Raw genomic sequence first — 15,029 nt, 5'->3', positions numbered from 1 at the left:
TAGCCTCATTAAAATACTATTGTTGCTTCGGTTGTTTTCAGCGTTTTATGTGCATAATCTGTTATTTAGTTTGAAATGTTCGTTGAAATAAGTAGATTTTTCGTTTTTGTTTATTTATTAAGTTAATATAAAACCATATAGTCACATTTTAGAATACAATAGAATAGAATTTTAGAATACAACTAGAAACACTGTCCTGGCCTGCTTCTAAGTTCAGTGGCCTGACAAAAAAAAAATATATATATATATATATATATATATATTTTTTTTTAAATCATCTCGCGGCCCACCCGTGGCTGCTCGCGGCCCACCTTTGGGTCGCGACCCCGACTTTGGGAACCACTGATCTAGAACACCTATTCCCTTCATTCAGGCTTACTGGGAGGTTAAGTCTACAACATGTATTTATATTTACAATAATTAAATGAAAGATGACAGAATCATTTTGAAGCAAAGTTTTATTGAAGTAGCCTAATGTAATGCTTGAACAGGAAGGAGGGCTGCAGTGTCTTTGTAGTGTGAATCCAGTGTTTTAGAAGGTGCTCTTTGGATAAAGGGGAGCCAGTTTAAAAAACAAAGAAGTTCCAGGCACTCTTCATGTATAAAAAAGCTTTAATAATTCGCTTAGTTCATATTAGAACAATTAAAAAACACCAACATGTTTCGGCCTCTCTATCGGCCTTCTTAATGCTATTGGGAATTGAAATGCATTAAATTAATTTCAAATCCAGCTCTTCTAAATATAAATATAATATGATACAAAGTATTCTTAAAAACATTTCTAACTTCCAGGCCTTATACTGTACATATAGTCAGTCTAACTTCCAGGCCTGTTTCATCATATGTATATAGTCAGTCTAACTTCCAGGCCTTATACTGTACATAAAGTCAGTCTAACTTCCAGGCCTGTTTCATGTATAAAGTCAGTCTAACTTCCAGGCCTGTTTCATGTATAAAGTCAGTCTAACTTCCAGGCCTGTTTCATCATTATGTATAAAGTCAGTCTAACTTCCAGGCCTGTTTCATCATATGTATAAAGTCAGTCTAACTTCCAGGCCTGTTTCATCATATGTATAAAGTCAGTCTAACTTCCAGGCCTGTTTCATCATATGTATAAAGTCAGTCTAACTTCCAGGCCTGTTTCATCATATGTATAAAGTAGGCTTCGCTGTCGATGGAGGCACTGACTCCACTGTAGTAGTTCATGAACTCCTCCTCAGTTACCTACAGGGAGATACAGAAAGCAGATTAGGATTACATCTATCTATCTGTCTGTCTGTCTGTCTGTCTGTCTGTCTGTCTGGTTGTCTATCTATTGATTGATTGATTGATTGAAAACTTTATTAACACACAATTGTTAAGGGGATGCAGACCAGAGAAAGACTTTCGTCTTGTTTACATCAGGGTCCCCCATTTTCTGGTTGTCTATCTATTGACTGATTGATTGATTGATTGATTGATTGATTGAAAACTTTATTTAACAGATTGCAGAATGGGTACAATACAGTACGGCTCAATACACACAATTGTTAAGGGGATGCAGACCAGAGAAAGACTTTCGTCTTGTTTACATCAGGGTCCCCCATTCATCAGGATTGAAATATATCTATATGGTTTCTTTTTTTCTACCTTTTTCTCTCATCCTCCAATTTAGTCGTTATGCCAATTCCCCCCCTGGTTGTTGTGCTGTTCTACTGTCCATCACTGTATACCTTGCCATCTGGGTCACTGGGGGACTCAAAGGTTTCCAGGAAGGAGAGGAAGACCTGTTCTTCTGTCCACTCTCCATTCTTGTACTTGGGGTGCTGGGAGGCATTGTACACCCCTCTCAGATCCCCCACTGTCACCACTCCGTCCCCCGTCTTGTCCAGCTTGTTGAAGGCTTGTAAGATCACTGCCGTCCTGACACTTGACATGGGAGGCTAATGGAGACAACAGAGGCCTTTCACGGAATGTTAAGAACCCCCATTTTCCTTCATGTTGGAAGAGACAAGGGTTGCTATGTGCAACGTGTTGTTATGTGTTGATATATATGATAAATATAACAGAAATGTTGAAGCATGAAACAGTAATATCATGTTTTCCCAGTGTTTGACCTGCTCTACCACTGCACAGAAATTAGGCCTTTTCATTTTCTTTTTAAAGTGGTTACCATTGGTTACAGGCAGCCATTTGGAATAAAGACAACTACAGTACATGTTTAGTGAATAGTACACTAACACTGTTACAAACAGATACACTATCACATTCAGAACAAACATGTTGCTACACTACAACATCTGGGACGTCTTGTCACGTTAATATAGGGCTATATTTTTTCAGTCAAACTTTGGTGGACGCTTAATATCACACTCATGTTAGATATCATACATTCTAACAATTTGAGGCTTTGTTTCCAGGGGCTTTAAGTAAAGTTTAAGTTTGAATCTGATCCAAATCCTATCCTCTCCATTATCCTAGTGATTATTCCGTGGATAAACCAAAGATTTTGATTTAAGACTGATAAACCAAGTAACAAAAAAAGAACGATGAGCCGTTCGGCTCTTGGAAAGGAACGGAACCAAAAGATCGGGCTCCCTTCAAAGAGCCGTAATTCCCATCACTAGCTCATATGGATATTGGCTTGGTTTGTATTAAATCAAATACTGTAGTTGTGTATTGAAGCTCTTGGTGGTTAGAAAATGCAGTCAGTAGTATGGTGTGTCTGGGTGTGTCTAGTCAGGACACAGGAGGCAGGAATGGCCATTGAGGAGTTTTATTTTTTTTTGGTCCACTTTTTCTCCCATTTTCTATATTTTCTCCCATCCCAATTTCGTATCATCCAAATCAACCCTCCCCTGTCACGAACGCTGTTTCTTGCCTCCCACAAGCCGGCTGCAATGTGGACTAAGTCATACATAGCACAAGTCCCCTCCGGTACTTGAAAACAGCAGTCGCATTTTTTCACCTGCGCAGCTCGATCTCTCAGTGTCGAGGAGTAACGCGTGGGAGGCTCACGCTCCCCCGACACTTCCTGATTCTACTGCGCAGGCGCACCAACCGACCTGTAGGAGTCGCTGTCCACAACGCCCGATCCCCACCCATCAGTTTCCCACCCCCTAATACGGCCAATGTGTATTAGTATGAACGACCAGCTAAACTGAAAGCAAGCCATTGAGGAGTTTTATTATAAACTAAATGTAGACACACAGATGCACAGGCCCTAGTACTATTATACTATTTACCATTACTACTTTGGGAGTGTGGTAGGAAACGAGACATCAACGGAGAAAACAAGAGACATCAATGTTACATTACTTCGGCTATACTATCTCTATAATATGAAATGGATAAAGGTTATCACCCTATAAAAACATACTGGTAAATCGCTACATAAACAGCTGGTAAACTTATGACAGTATGATATGAATCAACAACAATAACTAAACATCTTCATAATACGCACATTTAGTACTTACGTAGTTGTGGTCATGGACGCACACAAACTGAGGAGATCAACTGCAACATAATGTGGTAGAACCTTCTTATAATGAGAGCTGTTCTCTACAAAAAAGGGGGTTGCCAAGCAACGGGTTAAATCTCACTGTCCGTATGTCTACACACTGTTTTCCTTGAGCCTTGTGCACAACTTGAGTAACTTGTTGATCCACTTACCCTCAGGTTCCTCAGAAACTCTTCAAAGTCCAGGGTTCCACTCCCATCCTTATCGAACACTTGAAACATCTGCCTGGCCTCCTCTCGACTCAGACCAGTCCCATAGTCATCCAGGCCTTGGACGAACTCCTGCAGGTCCAAAGATCTACTGCCATCATCATCCATGATACGAAATGCCCTTCGGGAGAAAACATCAAATGGGCTTTTATCCAAAGCGCTTTACAACGTATGCCTCACATTCACCCACATTCACCCACATTCACTCACTCACACACACCGACGACAGAGACGACCAGGCAAGGCACACGCTTGTCAGGAGCGGTTAGGGGTTCAGTGTCTTCCTCAAGGACACTTCGACACGCTACCGGGAGGAACCTTCACATTCAACACAGTCTCATCAGAAATATTCAATAAAGTACTAATTGAACACAGGAGAAAATGTTACATAATGTACGTTATGTTATAGCCATAAGTAATATATTTAAGTATTGTATAAGTAATATGTTTACATATTGTATCGACAACAGTCTTATGTACACACACATTTTATTAACTCAGCAACTGGAAGTTGAACCAACATTCATTACGGTAGTAGGCAAGTGCTTTCACCATTACACTACAGGTGAACATAATACATTTTCTGAAAACGTAAAAAGTTTACATTGTTTAAATATGTAATATATGTATTATACTTATGACTTATTATAACATAATATCACTTTTTCCCTGTGTTCTATTCATACTTTATTTACATAATAAAGTACGAATTGACCACAGGAAAAAGGTATTAAAATATTATTTTAAGCTAGATCGGGCTGTCGGATAACCAGATGACACGCTCTACATCCTGAACTACTGCCGCAGCAACATCAACAGGCAATTATGGTAAACCTCTTGAAAAGGCTGTCTGTCTTTTCTATCACATTAGTGTTTTTCCCCCACTTGTATAGATTAGTGATGGGTGGATAGATAAGAATTCAGACGTACCTTCCCAATCCTTTAATCCCAGCAGCTCCTCTTGCCAGACATGTCTGTCTCAGCTTGTTCAGAAGGTAAGCAGAGTCATTGTTCAGAGCCATGTTTCTTTTAAGAGCTCAGGGTATGACGAGTCAAATATCTGTTCAGGTTTATATGTGAGGGTTTTTTGAAGAGCTGGATCTATGGGAGCTCCCTGTGTTTGTCTTCCCCTGCAGAGGGCAGTTCCCCAGGCAACTAACAACAAACCACACCTCTGCCAAACCTTCCCTCTATGAAATACCGTTTATATTCCTGTTTTAACAAGTCCCCAACCTCCAAGACACTGTAATACAAATAATGAAATTGTTTGTCACATACAGTAGAAAAGGCTATTGTGGCTTTAACCTGATGATTGATATGATTAAAAAAATAAAGAAATCTAACCCTGACTAACCTTATGTCGTGCACTTGTCCTAATCAACGAACCTACACTGTAGCACTCAACACTTTGATGAACATTGTTACCCAGCTGATAGAGTTGTACCATTCCTGATGACTTGTCGTACAGAACTTGTAAGTCGCTTTGGATAAAAGCGTCAGCTAAATGACTAAATGTAAATGTAAAACCTTCCACTAAAGAGGAACCTCACTTGTTCATCACTGTTCTCCAGGACAGTTCAGTCAGTATTTGTGGACACGCACCACTCTCCTAAAACTAGAAATCAGAGAGAGAACTCTTCAATCTGTGATGTCGCCTGGATGTATAATACTGTAGATCTAACACATGGGGGGGGGGGGGGGGGTTGACTTTGTTGAGTTCTAAAATATTATGATAAACTCCCACAACCAAATGAGATTTATACTGCATTTCTAATTTAGCTAACAGTCTAAACCAGAAGTTAAACCCACACTAGGCCAAGTTCACTAAACATTGTATCTGTCCACAAAATAGGGCCTAACCAACCACTAAACCCTAATTTAATATTTTTTGCGTATTTTGGAGTAGGGTATATCTGCAGAGCCGCAAGCCCAACGTCTGGGCGGGGCTTCGGGGCTTGTACTCTGTGTGACTGTGCGTGGGCGGGGCGTCGGGGCTTGTACTCCATAGATATATAGAACATCTATGTTGTACTCTGTGTTGTTTCCTGTAAAACCCGGAAGTAGTCAGTTTGTGCTGTTTATTTTTAACCCTAACCATAACCCTAACCCTAACCATAACCCTAACCGCAACACGGAACACAGAAATCCAAATGCTGTCGAGTCCATAGATATATATCTATGGTCGAGTCTGCTTGTAAAAATAAACAGCACAAACTGACTACTTCCGGGTTTTACAGGAAACAACACAGAGTACAGTACAAGCCCCGACGCCCCGCCCAGACGTTGGGATTGCGGCTCTGCAGATTTATGCTATTGGTATTTCGACTTGTTTTTCAAGAGGGCCCGCCACAAGTTTGTCCCACTCCGCACGCCGTAGCCTGCAATGTTTTCCTCCGCCCCCCTTGTCCTGTGACGTCACCACCGAGCTGAGGAAGTACATGTTGTTCCTCTGCTCGTTCTTCTACTGAAGGGTTTAAAACAACAACAACATGTCTTCTAACGGCGGTATTCAGATCCCCGGCCGCCTTCCTCTGCTGTTGACCCACGAAGGAGTGCTGTTGCCGGGCTCCACCGTGCGGGTCAGCGTGGACACTCCTCGGAACATGCAGCTGGTGAAGAGCCGCCTGCTGAAGGGGACCTCTCTGCAGAGCACCATCATAGGGGTGATCCCCAACACCAGGGACCCGGAGCAGGACTCTGACGAGCTGCCGCCACTGCACAGGTACCGAGACGCAGGGCTCAACCTTCGTTCGTTACGTTGGCATTCGAATTCTAAATAATTTTTATTTTATTTTTTATTTTATTTATTTATTTTCTATTCATTCTGTTTAAACCAATGGGGTTTTTCTTCACAGTTGCAGATAAAGATTAGGCTACACTAATATTATAGTATTACAATAAACTGATGAGTTATATTCATTAAAGAAAGTTGATTTAATTGATTTAGTTGGGCTGGGGCTTCTCCCTGGGCTGGGTCTGGGTCTGGAAAGTTGATTTAATAAAAAAGAAAATACTAATTTAATCAGATTAATCACTTTATTCAAATTGAGGATTTAGTTTCAGGATATAAAAAAAAATTGTATTTATATTTTTTAGAATTCTTTTTTATTTATTTATTAAAAACGAAGGTTCGAACGTTCGTTCGAAAAACCCTGACGAAGTTCGAATCCCAAAAACAGGCTTCGGGGACGACTGGCCTTTAGTCATGAAACAGCTGTTTCTTTGTATGTATTTGTTGAGTAAATTCTGGGACTGGGACTCTGACGAGCTGCCTGCACTCCACAGGTACCGACACCACTGGCCTGCTTTAGCCATGAAACAGCTGTTTCTTTCTATGGATTTTTTTTTTTTTTTTTTTCATATTTTTTTATTTCATTTTTGGATGAAAGGCACAGGTACAGGCATACAAAAACAAAAAAAAATGCACATAAAACATAATTTAATTCTTTGCCAACTACAAGCATGGGCTTGCCCCAAAAAAAATCCTACCCCCAAAAAAAAATATAATAAATGATTAGTTGTATTTATAACAATTAACCCATTCTCTGCCGGGCATTGCACCCATCATTGTACCCTCTCTGCCAGCGCTATAAGTCTATGGAGATGCTCACCTTCTTTGCAGGGCTATAACTTTTTAAATTGTATTGCTAAATTGACATTACTATGGCCCATTCAACATCAATTATCTGTCGTTCAGGATGTAGGAACGTTTTACTTTTCCATTCACACATTCATACTAAAATACCGTCTAGAGTATAAATATGTTTTTATCGTTTTCTGCAGTATTTCATAGAACGCGAGATTAGGCATAAATGCATATATTAGATGATCAAATGCAGTTTGATACCGATCAACGTTATATTAAAAATTTCAACTGTACATGGTCCTAAACGTCATGACTGGTCATCTGCGGGTGAACGGAGGGGGGGGGGGGGTCGTTTATAATTCCGTGACCGACGTTAAATGATTCATGTAGTATGGGTGATATATTGATCAGAGCAGTTTGTATCGAAAATGATAAAGAAAAACGCTGAAACTCACCCCAGTCTCCTCGTAGCGATGAGAGTGGAGCAAAAAGATCGCTATTATGGGATGTTGATCGATGCGATCCATTTCCGGTTTGTATATTACTAATACACGTCCAAATCATGTTGATTATTGAGTTATGGCAAAGATTCATATCGACGGTGTCTGTATTGAGCCCTGGGACGATAAGCGAGTGGCCGGACGGACCGAGCACTTCCGGCCACTTCCGGTTTGGCAACTCGTCGATCGGCCACGAGATGGCGGTATTGAAGCGTTGCAGAGTTGTGATGGCCCAGACAGCATCACCCAAGACGCCGTGGGTGAAATATGAATACCATGACGAAAATATGAAATATTGATCTAAAAAACGCCTTACGGAGTTATTGGCAGACAACGCATGGCGGAGAAACCCGCCTTAACACGTGAATGGCGGAGAATGGGTTAAATACATTATAAAAATCGATTTTCTTTAATTAACAACACTTTTCAATAATAAAAAATAATCCCCCCCCAACCCACCACGTCATAGGCCTGAAAAGAAAAAGAAATGAGCAAAGATTTCAACAAAGACCAAAAAGAAAAAAGGGGATTATACAGATATAATTAGTTATGTCACGCTAGTTATATAGTAGAGGTCCTAACTTGATAGAGAATATGGTTCCGGCTATCTATTGTTTGATAGTTTGCACCATTTAATCTACCTGTAGAAAGCTCCATTGTTACAACATCAGCTAACAGCTGTTTCTTTGTATGTATTTGTTGAGTAAATTCTTTAGCTTAATAATAATATGCTGTTTTGGAGTCTCGTCGTCTCGCATCATGGGATCGAACTTGGTGACATTGACGTCGTTCCAGGGGTTGCATAACTTAGCAATATAAGGCACATTTGAAGTCGTATTTAATTTGATTAGAACAGCAGTCTTAACTCTTATCTGTAGTCATTTACAAGTAAAGCTAGCAAACACCGCTGTGCCTGTCATCCTCTTGTGAACACCACCATTCCTCCCAGGTGTCGGGCTCCTCATTCACTTCCATTCATTTTAGGGACCTTAGTCTAAATATTATACTTCTGAAGTATAAACAAACTACAGAAATGTTATTCTGTATAATAGCCTAGGCCTATATTTTTCTGTCTCAAAGGAACTAACTTTGTGTCTGATGTGTAGTTTGACCAACTGTCAACTTTTCACATAATGCTGCCCCAGATGACAGGGACAGCAGTGGTCACTAGCTTACTTTTAGATTACTCCAACATTTTGGGAAATTAGCTTATTTAACATCTTCCCTGGAGTTACATACCTTTTTGTCTCTGTGCGTGCATTTAGCTTTGGGAACAGTAGCTCCGTTAGCGTAGCTTAGCTTCATCACTGGAAGTGGGGCGGTGCAATAGCCTGACGTTCCCTACAGAGTCCTACAGTCACGAAATACAATCCAAATACAACTCCAAAACGTTCCTGTAAACATGTTGTGACCTGTGTATTTACCACGTGGAGAAATAAAAAATAATTGAATTCGACAATTAGGTTTTCTAAGCAAATATACTCTGAACTATTTTTTGCCTAACCACTCGTCTCTGGGCGCAGTCAGTGATTTCTATGTGGAAGCCGTGTTTGTTTACATTCTCATTAATTCAAAGGATCCGAACCGATTGAAGTTTATGGATACCATGACTTAAAATCCTCTTACCTTGACGATTAAAAGCCTCCCCAATTTAGAAAACAGTAATCCAATGGCTGGTATTGATAATATACTACTAACTACTGCACGCTCGGAGCTAACCGGAGCTAATACTAAAGCTAATATAATGACTTCCTTTCTGGGGGGTTTCAAAATAAAAGAGCGACGTCTATAGCAGCGGAATACGTTTATTTTGTACATTATCTAATGTTAACACGAACCTAAACTAACTTTAGGTAACGTTAGTTTAGGTTCGTGTTAACGTTCGCCTACGTGTTTCTTGGGGTATGTTTCATGCTGTGATGGGGGCTGAAGACTATTATTAACGGATAATAACAACCTTACAGAAATAAAGCTATGGGGAAATATTTGGGTGACCTAATGAAAAGAAAATACAACACTGGTTTTCTCCAGAAGTCATGAAAAACCAAGGAAACCCTAAAAAAAACATTAAATGTTTTTATAAATTCTACATTTACCAGGTGGTATGGAAAAAAGTAATATATGTATGCTATGTGGTCTGAGTGCAATAGGCATAGTCCTCTCATACTGAAGTCGGTTCACATTGTGATTGATCTGTTGCTCTTGCTAGCGCCTCTGTCAATCAGTGAGGTAGGCAGAGAGATGGACTTGAACCTTTCACCAGCAGTGTATAGAGGCCAGCTGGGTTATTAAATAGCAGGATTATGTAATGTTAGTCTATCTGTTCTGGCCTCTACAGTATACAGCAGGGCTATTCAACTAAATTGTTCAGGGGGCCACATTGTCAGAAACCCAAGGGGCCAGGGGCCGGACTGCCACGGCGCCTCCCCGTGCTATGAATATATGTACACTTGACACAACACGCAACCACATTTTCACAACTTTTATTTAACTACATTGCAAAAGTAGTATACTTTTCAAAAAAAGTGCTTAATTTATGTGCCACATCTGCAACATCTCCTGCAAAAAGTGCTTCATTTATGACTGTGCAACAACTGCAACATCTCCTCTTCAACATTTCAATATAAAAATAAAATAAAAAACAAACAAGTGCATGATGTGCATCTGAACATTCTAACATCAACACTTGAACAAAAAAACACATTTATAGTGCAGCTGAGCTTATGAAAAAGTGCTTCATGTCTGTGCAACAACAGCAAATCACAGCATCTTATTAGCACTTATTGTCGACTCTTAACTCTCAAACATCAGGGGGGTGGGGGGCAGACAGGCCTAGCCTACATACACACATCTAATGAGAGCGATTGCACTTCTTTGACTGGGCAATGGCAGAGAAAGAGGGTTCATAGGAAGTGAGGGCTACCCGCAAACAGTGATGCAAATGCTCATTTGTCAAGGAGGCACGGTTGCTTGTTTTAATGGCATTCATGTGAGAGAAACTGGATTCACAGGTGTATGTTGAGCCAAACATTGTTAGCACAGATATTGCCAGCGTTTTTATTTTGGGGAATGTCTTGACATGAATACACTTTATCCAAAATGTTGTGGTGGATTCATTCTCAAGTGCCTGCTTCAGAGCAGATGATGCTTGCATGTCAATTATTTCAAGTTGCAGGAGACCTTCATCAATGTGAAGTGATGCAAGGAACTCTTGTCCTTTTGTGGAAATAGCAGCTACATTGGCAAATGGGTTGCTCACAAAATGCATCAATTCTCTGGACATGTCAAATTCATCAAATCGACAAGTTTTCCCTCAATTTATCAATGAAATCTGTCATTAATTGAGTGACTTTTGGCTCAATTGTGCGTGTTAACGTTGACATGAAAAGAAAAAAGTAAAAAAAAATATATATCTTTTATTATCATGTAATCTTTGGCGGGCCGGTCAGAATCATCCCGCGGGCCGGATCTGGCCCGCGGGCCGCCAGTTGAATAGCCCTGGTATACAGTTTGGACTGTATGCTTTAGACTGAAACTGTATTAAACGCTAGATGCAGCGTGGCTCTTCAGCGTCTCTTTGGGATGATGATAATAAGCAGTGAAGAATAAGCAGGAAGATTGTCCTCTTCATTGAATGGTGATCGTTGTAAAATACTCGAAGCATACTTGGGATAGTTTGGATTTGTTTTGGAACCCAAGCCCTATTTGCTACTTACCAAAGATGCTATTGGTTGATGGAGGTATTTCTCAGGCCCAGGACTCACACCTGTAGCCTAAGAGGTTAAATAAAAGTGTGTTAGGTTATATGTCAACTGCTGTTTATTAATAATATCCCCATTAATAGATCACTCCTGAAATATAATATTACAATTACATACAATTGCACACTCTGGAGTGGTTGATAGGTTTGAATATAATGACATTTTTCTTTGTAATGCAATTCTTGTAAGGTCTGTTGGAAAACATTGAGGCCTGAAATTCTCCTCGTTGTTCATTTGTGATAAACTATATTATAATAAACTCTCTCTCTCTCTCTCTAGTATTGGAGTGGCAGGCTTGGCAGTACAGGTAGTAGGCAGCAATTGGCCCAAACCCCACTACACCCTCCTAATAACAGGGGTATGTCGGTTTCGTGTGTCGGGGCTGCTGAAGGAGAGGCCCTTTCTGCTGGCAGAGGTACATCTTCTCTATGTTATCATTAGTTTAAAGACAATCATAGTAATTCACTTAGAACTGTGTCCAGGATCACAATACACAATAGATTCAGTACACTGAAAATCTCGAAAAGCCACGCAATTCTGTGTTTTTCCTCAACGGGAAAGGTGTTATGCCGAGTTCTGCGAAAACCAAATAAGCTGATACGTACAAAAAATATACGTAGCACTGCAGATGCGTAAGTCCTTTACGTCCTTCCTTCTACTACTCTGTTTTGAGTCAGCATCTGAAAACACTCTGGAGGGCCAGGTGGAGGGCTACTGTACACGACCACTACCCCTCCATCCACAAAATAATCAGACACCCTGCCCTACATGGCTATGGGCAACACAGAGGCGTAGGGCCATGGGGGGTATTGGGATGGGTCCTTAGACTTGGTCCTCAAAATGTATGGAAGTGAATGAGGAGCCTGACATTGGTGTTGACAGCAGATTACAGGGAGAGCAGTGGTCACTAGCTCGTACTGTAGATGACCTTAGATAGAGGTAAGATGGCTACATTTTGACAAGTTCTACTAAAGTGAAAAAATAACATTGCAGGTTTTGGGATAGTCTGTCCTAATTAGAGCTGCAACGAATGGTTATTTAAGTAATCTATTCACCCAGTGATTATTTTATTGATTAATCAGTGCAACCAATTTTCATAAAAGAAAAACAATCCTGACAATTTAACCATTTAAGGCAGTGTTTCTCAAAGTGGGGGGCGCGCCCCCCAGGGGGGGTGCAGAGGCATGACAGGGGGGGCCTTGAGATTTATTAAAAAAAAAAAGAATTGATTACAGAAAATTATCACTAAAGTGCTATCTGTTGCAGCTGCACTGTTCTCCATGAAAATACCATTTCTCAAAATCTGAAAATCATTATTTAATAAAACACAGAAAAGGATCACCAAGTTACTCTGGAAAAAAAAAACCTTTACAGACAACATTGAGACAAAGCTTCCTGACACACCTCCATCCAAACTCTTGGAAGAACTCTTTGAAATCTCATCTGATACCACCTGGAGAGCTAGTTTCAGAGTGTGGTGCTGAGTACCAAGTATCTCATGATGCAGCAGTTAAGGTGTTGATACCATTCAGCACCACATACAGTATCTGTGTGAAGCTGGCTTTTCATCCATGACAGCTCTGAAAACAAAATATAGGGCCAATTTGAAAGGTCACGATATTGGTGTTATTTCAATAAATTTAAACATGGCCCATTTCATGACTATTTTGTTGGGGCGAGGGGGGGGGGGGCCCAAAATATTTTGGTCCGCCAAAGGGGGGCCTGACAGAAAAAGTTTGAGAAGCACTGATTTAAGGTAACTTTACTATTTACTATTTTGCCTATGAATGCAGACTGAAACGGAGCCAAAGCAGGCTTTTTTTTACGGCTTTTTAGAACATTTTCTTTACGAATTTATAGGGCTGTACCGAATGTAATTTTTTTTTGTTATTTTTTTTCAAATGAAGCTTAGAATATCGTCATTATATTTATTTTATAACGTAATCATAAATATATTTTTAATAAAAATAAAAAATAAATATCCTCAAACAAAATCCTCAATTTGAATAAAGTGATTAATCTGATTAAATGATTTAAAAACACGTGCGTGTGTGTGAATAACCTTTAGGTGGAACAGCTGGATAAGATGGAGCAGCTAACCACTCCAGCCACAGGGGGCGCTACAGCTGAGGAGGGAGAGCTGGGGGAACTCTCCCAGAAGTTCTACCAAACTGCTATACAGGTGTGTCTGTGTGTGTGTGTTAGTTGGTAAGCATGCTGGATATGTCGGTACCAGTAGTAGCCAAGCTGAGACTGTCTATCTAACCTTGTGTGTGTGTGTGTGTGTGTGTGTGTGTGTGTGTTAGTTGGTAAGCATGCTGGATATGTCGGTACCAGTAGTAGCCAAGCTGAGACATCTGCTGGACAGCCTGCCAAGAGAGACTCTACCTGATGTTGTGGCTTCAATGATCCGAACATCCAACAAGGAAAAACTACAGGTAGAGGGAGTGTGTGTGTGTGTGTTGCTGTCTAAACCCTGGTGTGTGTGTGTGTGTCTATGCTGTCTAAACCCTGGTGTGTGTGTGTGTGTGTGTGTGTGTCTGTGTCTATGCTGTCTAAACCAGTGGTGCGTTGGTGATTTCATACCTGGTTGCACTGTGTTTTAATGACGCCACGCGCACTCCCGCGCATGCGCATACATGTTCCCTCGCGTGCTCACAGAATAAAGACAATGCCTAATTGCCTCTGGGAATGGAAAGTAACACATTTCATTCACAAGTTCTGTGTGTATGTATCTTGAGGATGTATTTGAACACACCTGACGACCTGAGCTATTGTTATGCAAAGCAGCCAGGTGGGTACTTGGCGAGTTGGCGCATCAGTCGAGTGCGTGCACGTGCTTCTGCTCACAGACCCGGTTGCATGGCGTGCAACCCTGTCCCATGACCAACGCACCCCTGGTCTAAACCCTGGTGTGTGTGTGTGTGTGTGTGTGTGTGTGTGTGTGTGTGTGTGTGTGTCTAGGTGCTGGATGCAGTGAGTCTAGAGGAGCGTTTTAAGAGGACCCTCCCCATGCTGAACAGGCAGATAGAAGGATTAAAACTATTGCAGAAGACCAGGAAACCACTGCCTGACGATGATAAGAGGGTGAGGCTGGATTCATACCTACTTCTCTGCCAACACACACTCCTCAAGTAGAGGTTTGAATACTGCATGTAATGTAATAACTTAGGGCTGGGCGATATGACCAAAAACGTTATCGCGATAAAATTATAAAATTATTTTCATATAATTCGATATCGATAATTATCGTCGATATAATGTCCGTCAAGTTTAATTAACTTCTTATGCTGCTGCGAATGTCTCAAGTCGAGTTGATGTCGTCATCAGTCTGCGCACGTTAGCCGACAAGCGGAGTATCTCATGACAATAAATATGACACTAAAATACTCTCTTCCGCCACAATATATTGAAACGACGTCCACTGTATATCCCACACTACCATAAACGTGGCCTCAGAATTCAAAACAC

General features: G+C 40.7%; 2 protein-coding genes across 2 annotated transcripts in view; one reads left to right on the top strand and one right to left on the bottom strand.

Moving 5' to 3' along the window:
• Positions 1-624: 624 nt before the first annotated feature.
• Positions 625-4,769, bottom strand: LOC311229963 (calcyphosin-like protein). The gene is made up of 4 exons (XM_084316071.1): positions 4,642-4,769; positions 3,655-3,832; positions 1,713-1,922; positions 625-1,224 (listed from the first exon to the last, which is right to left on the bottom strand). Exons 1-4 carry the CDS (start codon positions 4,731-4,733, stop codon positions 1,120-1,122), a joined length of 585 nt encoding a protein of 194 aa, XP_084172197.1. The 5' UTR covers positions 4,734-4,769; the 3' UTR covers positions 625-1,119.
• A 1,388-nt stretch (positions 4,770-6,157) lies between these two features.
• Positions 6,158-15,029, top strand: part of lonp2 (lon peptidase 2, peroxisomal) — a 44,262-nt gene continuing 35,390 nt past the window's right edge. Inside the window, exons 1-5 of the mRNA XM_084316359.1 lie at positions 6,158-6,433; positions 11,838-11,973; positions 13,627-13,740; positions 13,865-13,996; positions 14,523-14,645. Coding sequence (XP_084172485.1) covers positions 6,201-6,433; positions 11,838-11,973; positions 13,627-13,740; positions 13,865-13,996; positions 14,523-14,645 — 738 coding nt within the window. The 5' untranslated portion in view covers positions 6,158-6,200. The remainder of the gene's footprint in view (positions 6,434-11,837; positions 11,974-13,626; positions 13,741-13,864; positions 13,997-14,522; positions 14,646-15,029) is intronic.

Source organism: Notolepis coatsorum (genome assembly GCF_963971535.1).
Source record: "Notolepis coatsorum genome assembly, chromosome: 6".
In the NCBI taxonomy this organism is placed as follows: domain Eukaryota; kingdom Metazoa; phylum Chordata; class Actinopteri; order Aulopiformes; family Paralepididae; genus Notolepis; species Notolepis coatsorum.
Note: the sequence above shows the minus strand (reverse complement) of the source record. Positions and strands in the feature narration are given on the sequence as shown.

Bases quoted from the DNA above. Each gene is read 5' to 3' on its own strand.
- LOC311229963 (XM_084316071.1), bottom strand. From the start codon at position 4,733: ATGGCTCTGAACAATGACTCTGCTTACCTTCTGAACAAGCTGAGACAG. The intron at 3,833-4,641 runs GTACGTCTGAAT...TTTCTCCCGAAG, and splicing joins GGGATTAAAGGATTGGGAAG to GGCATTTCGTATCATGGATG. The intron at 1,225-1,712 runs GTATACAGTGAT...ATCTCCCTGTAG, and splicing joins CCAGTGACCCAGATGGCAAG to GTAACTGAGGAGGAGTTCAT.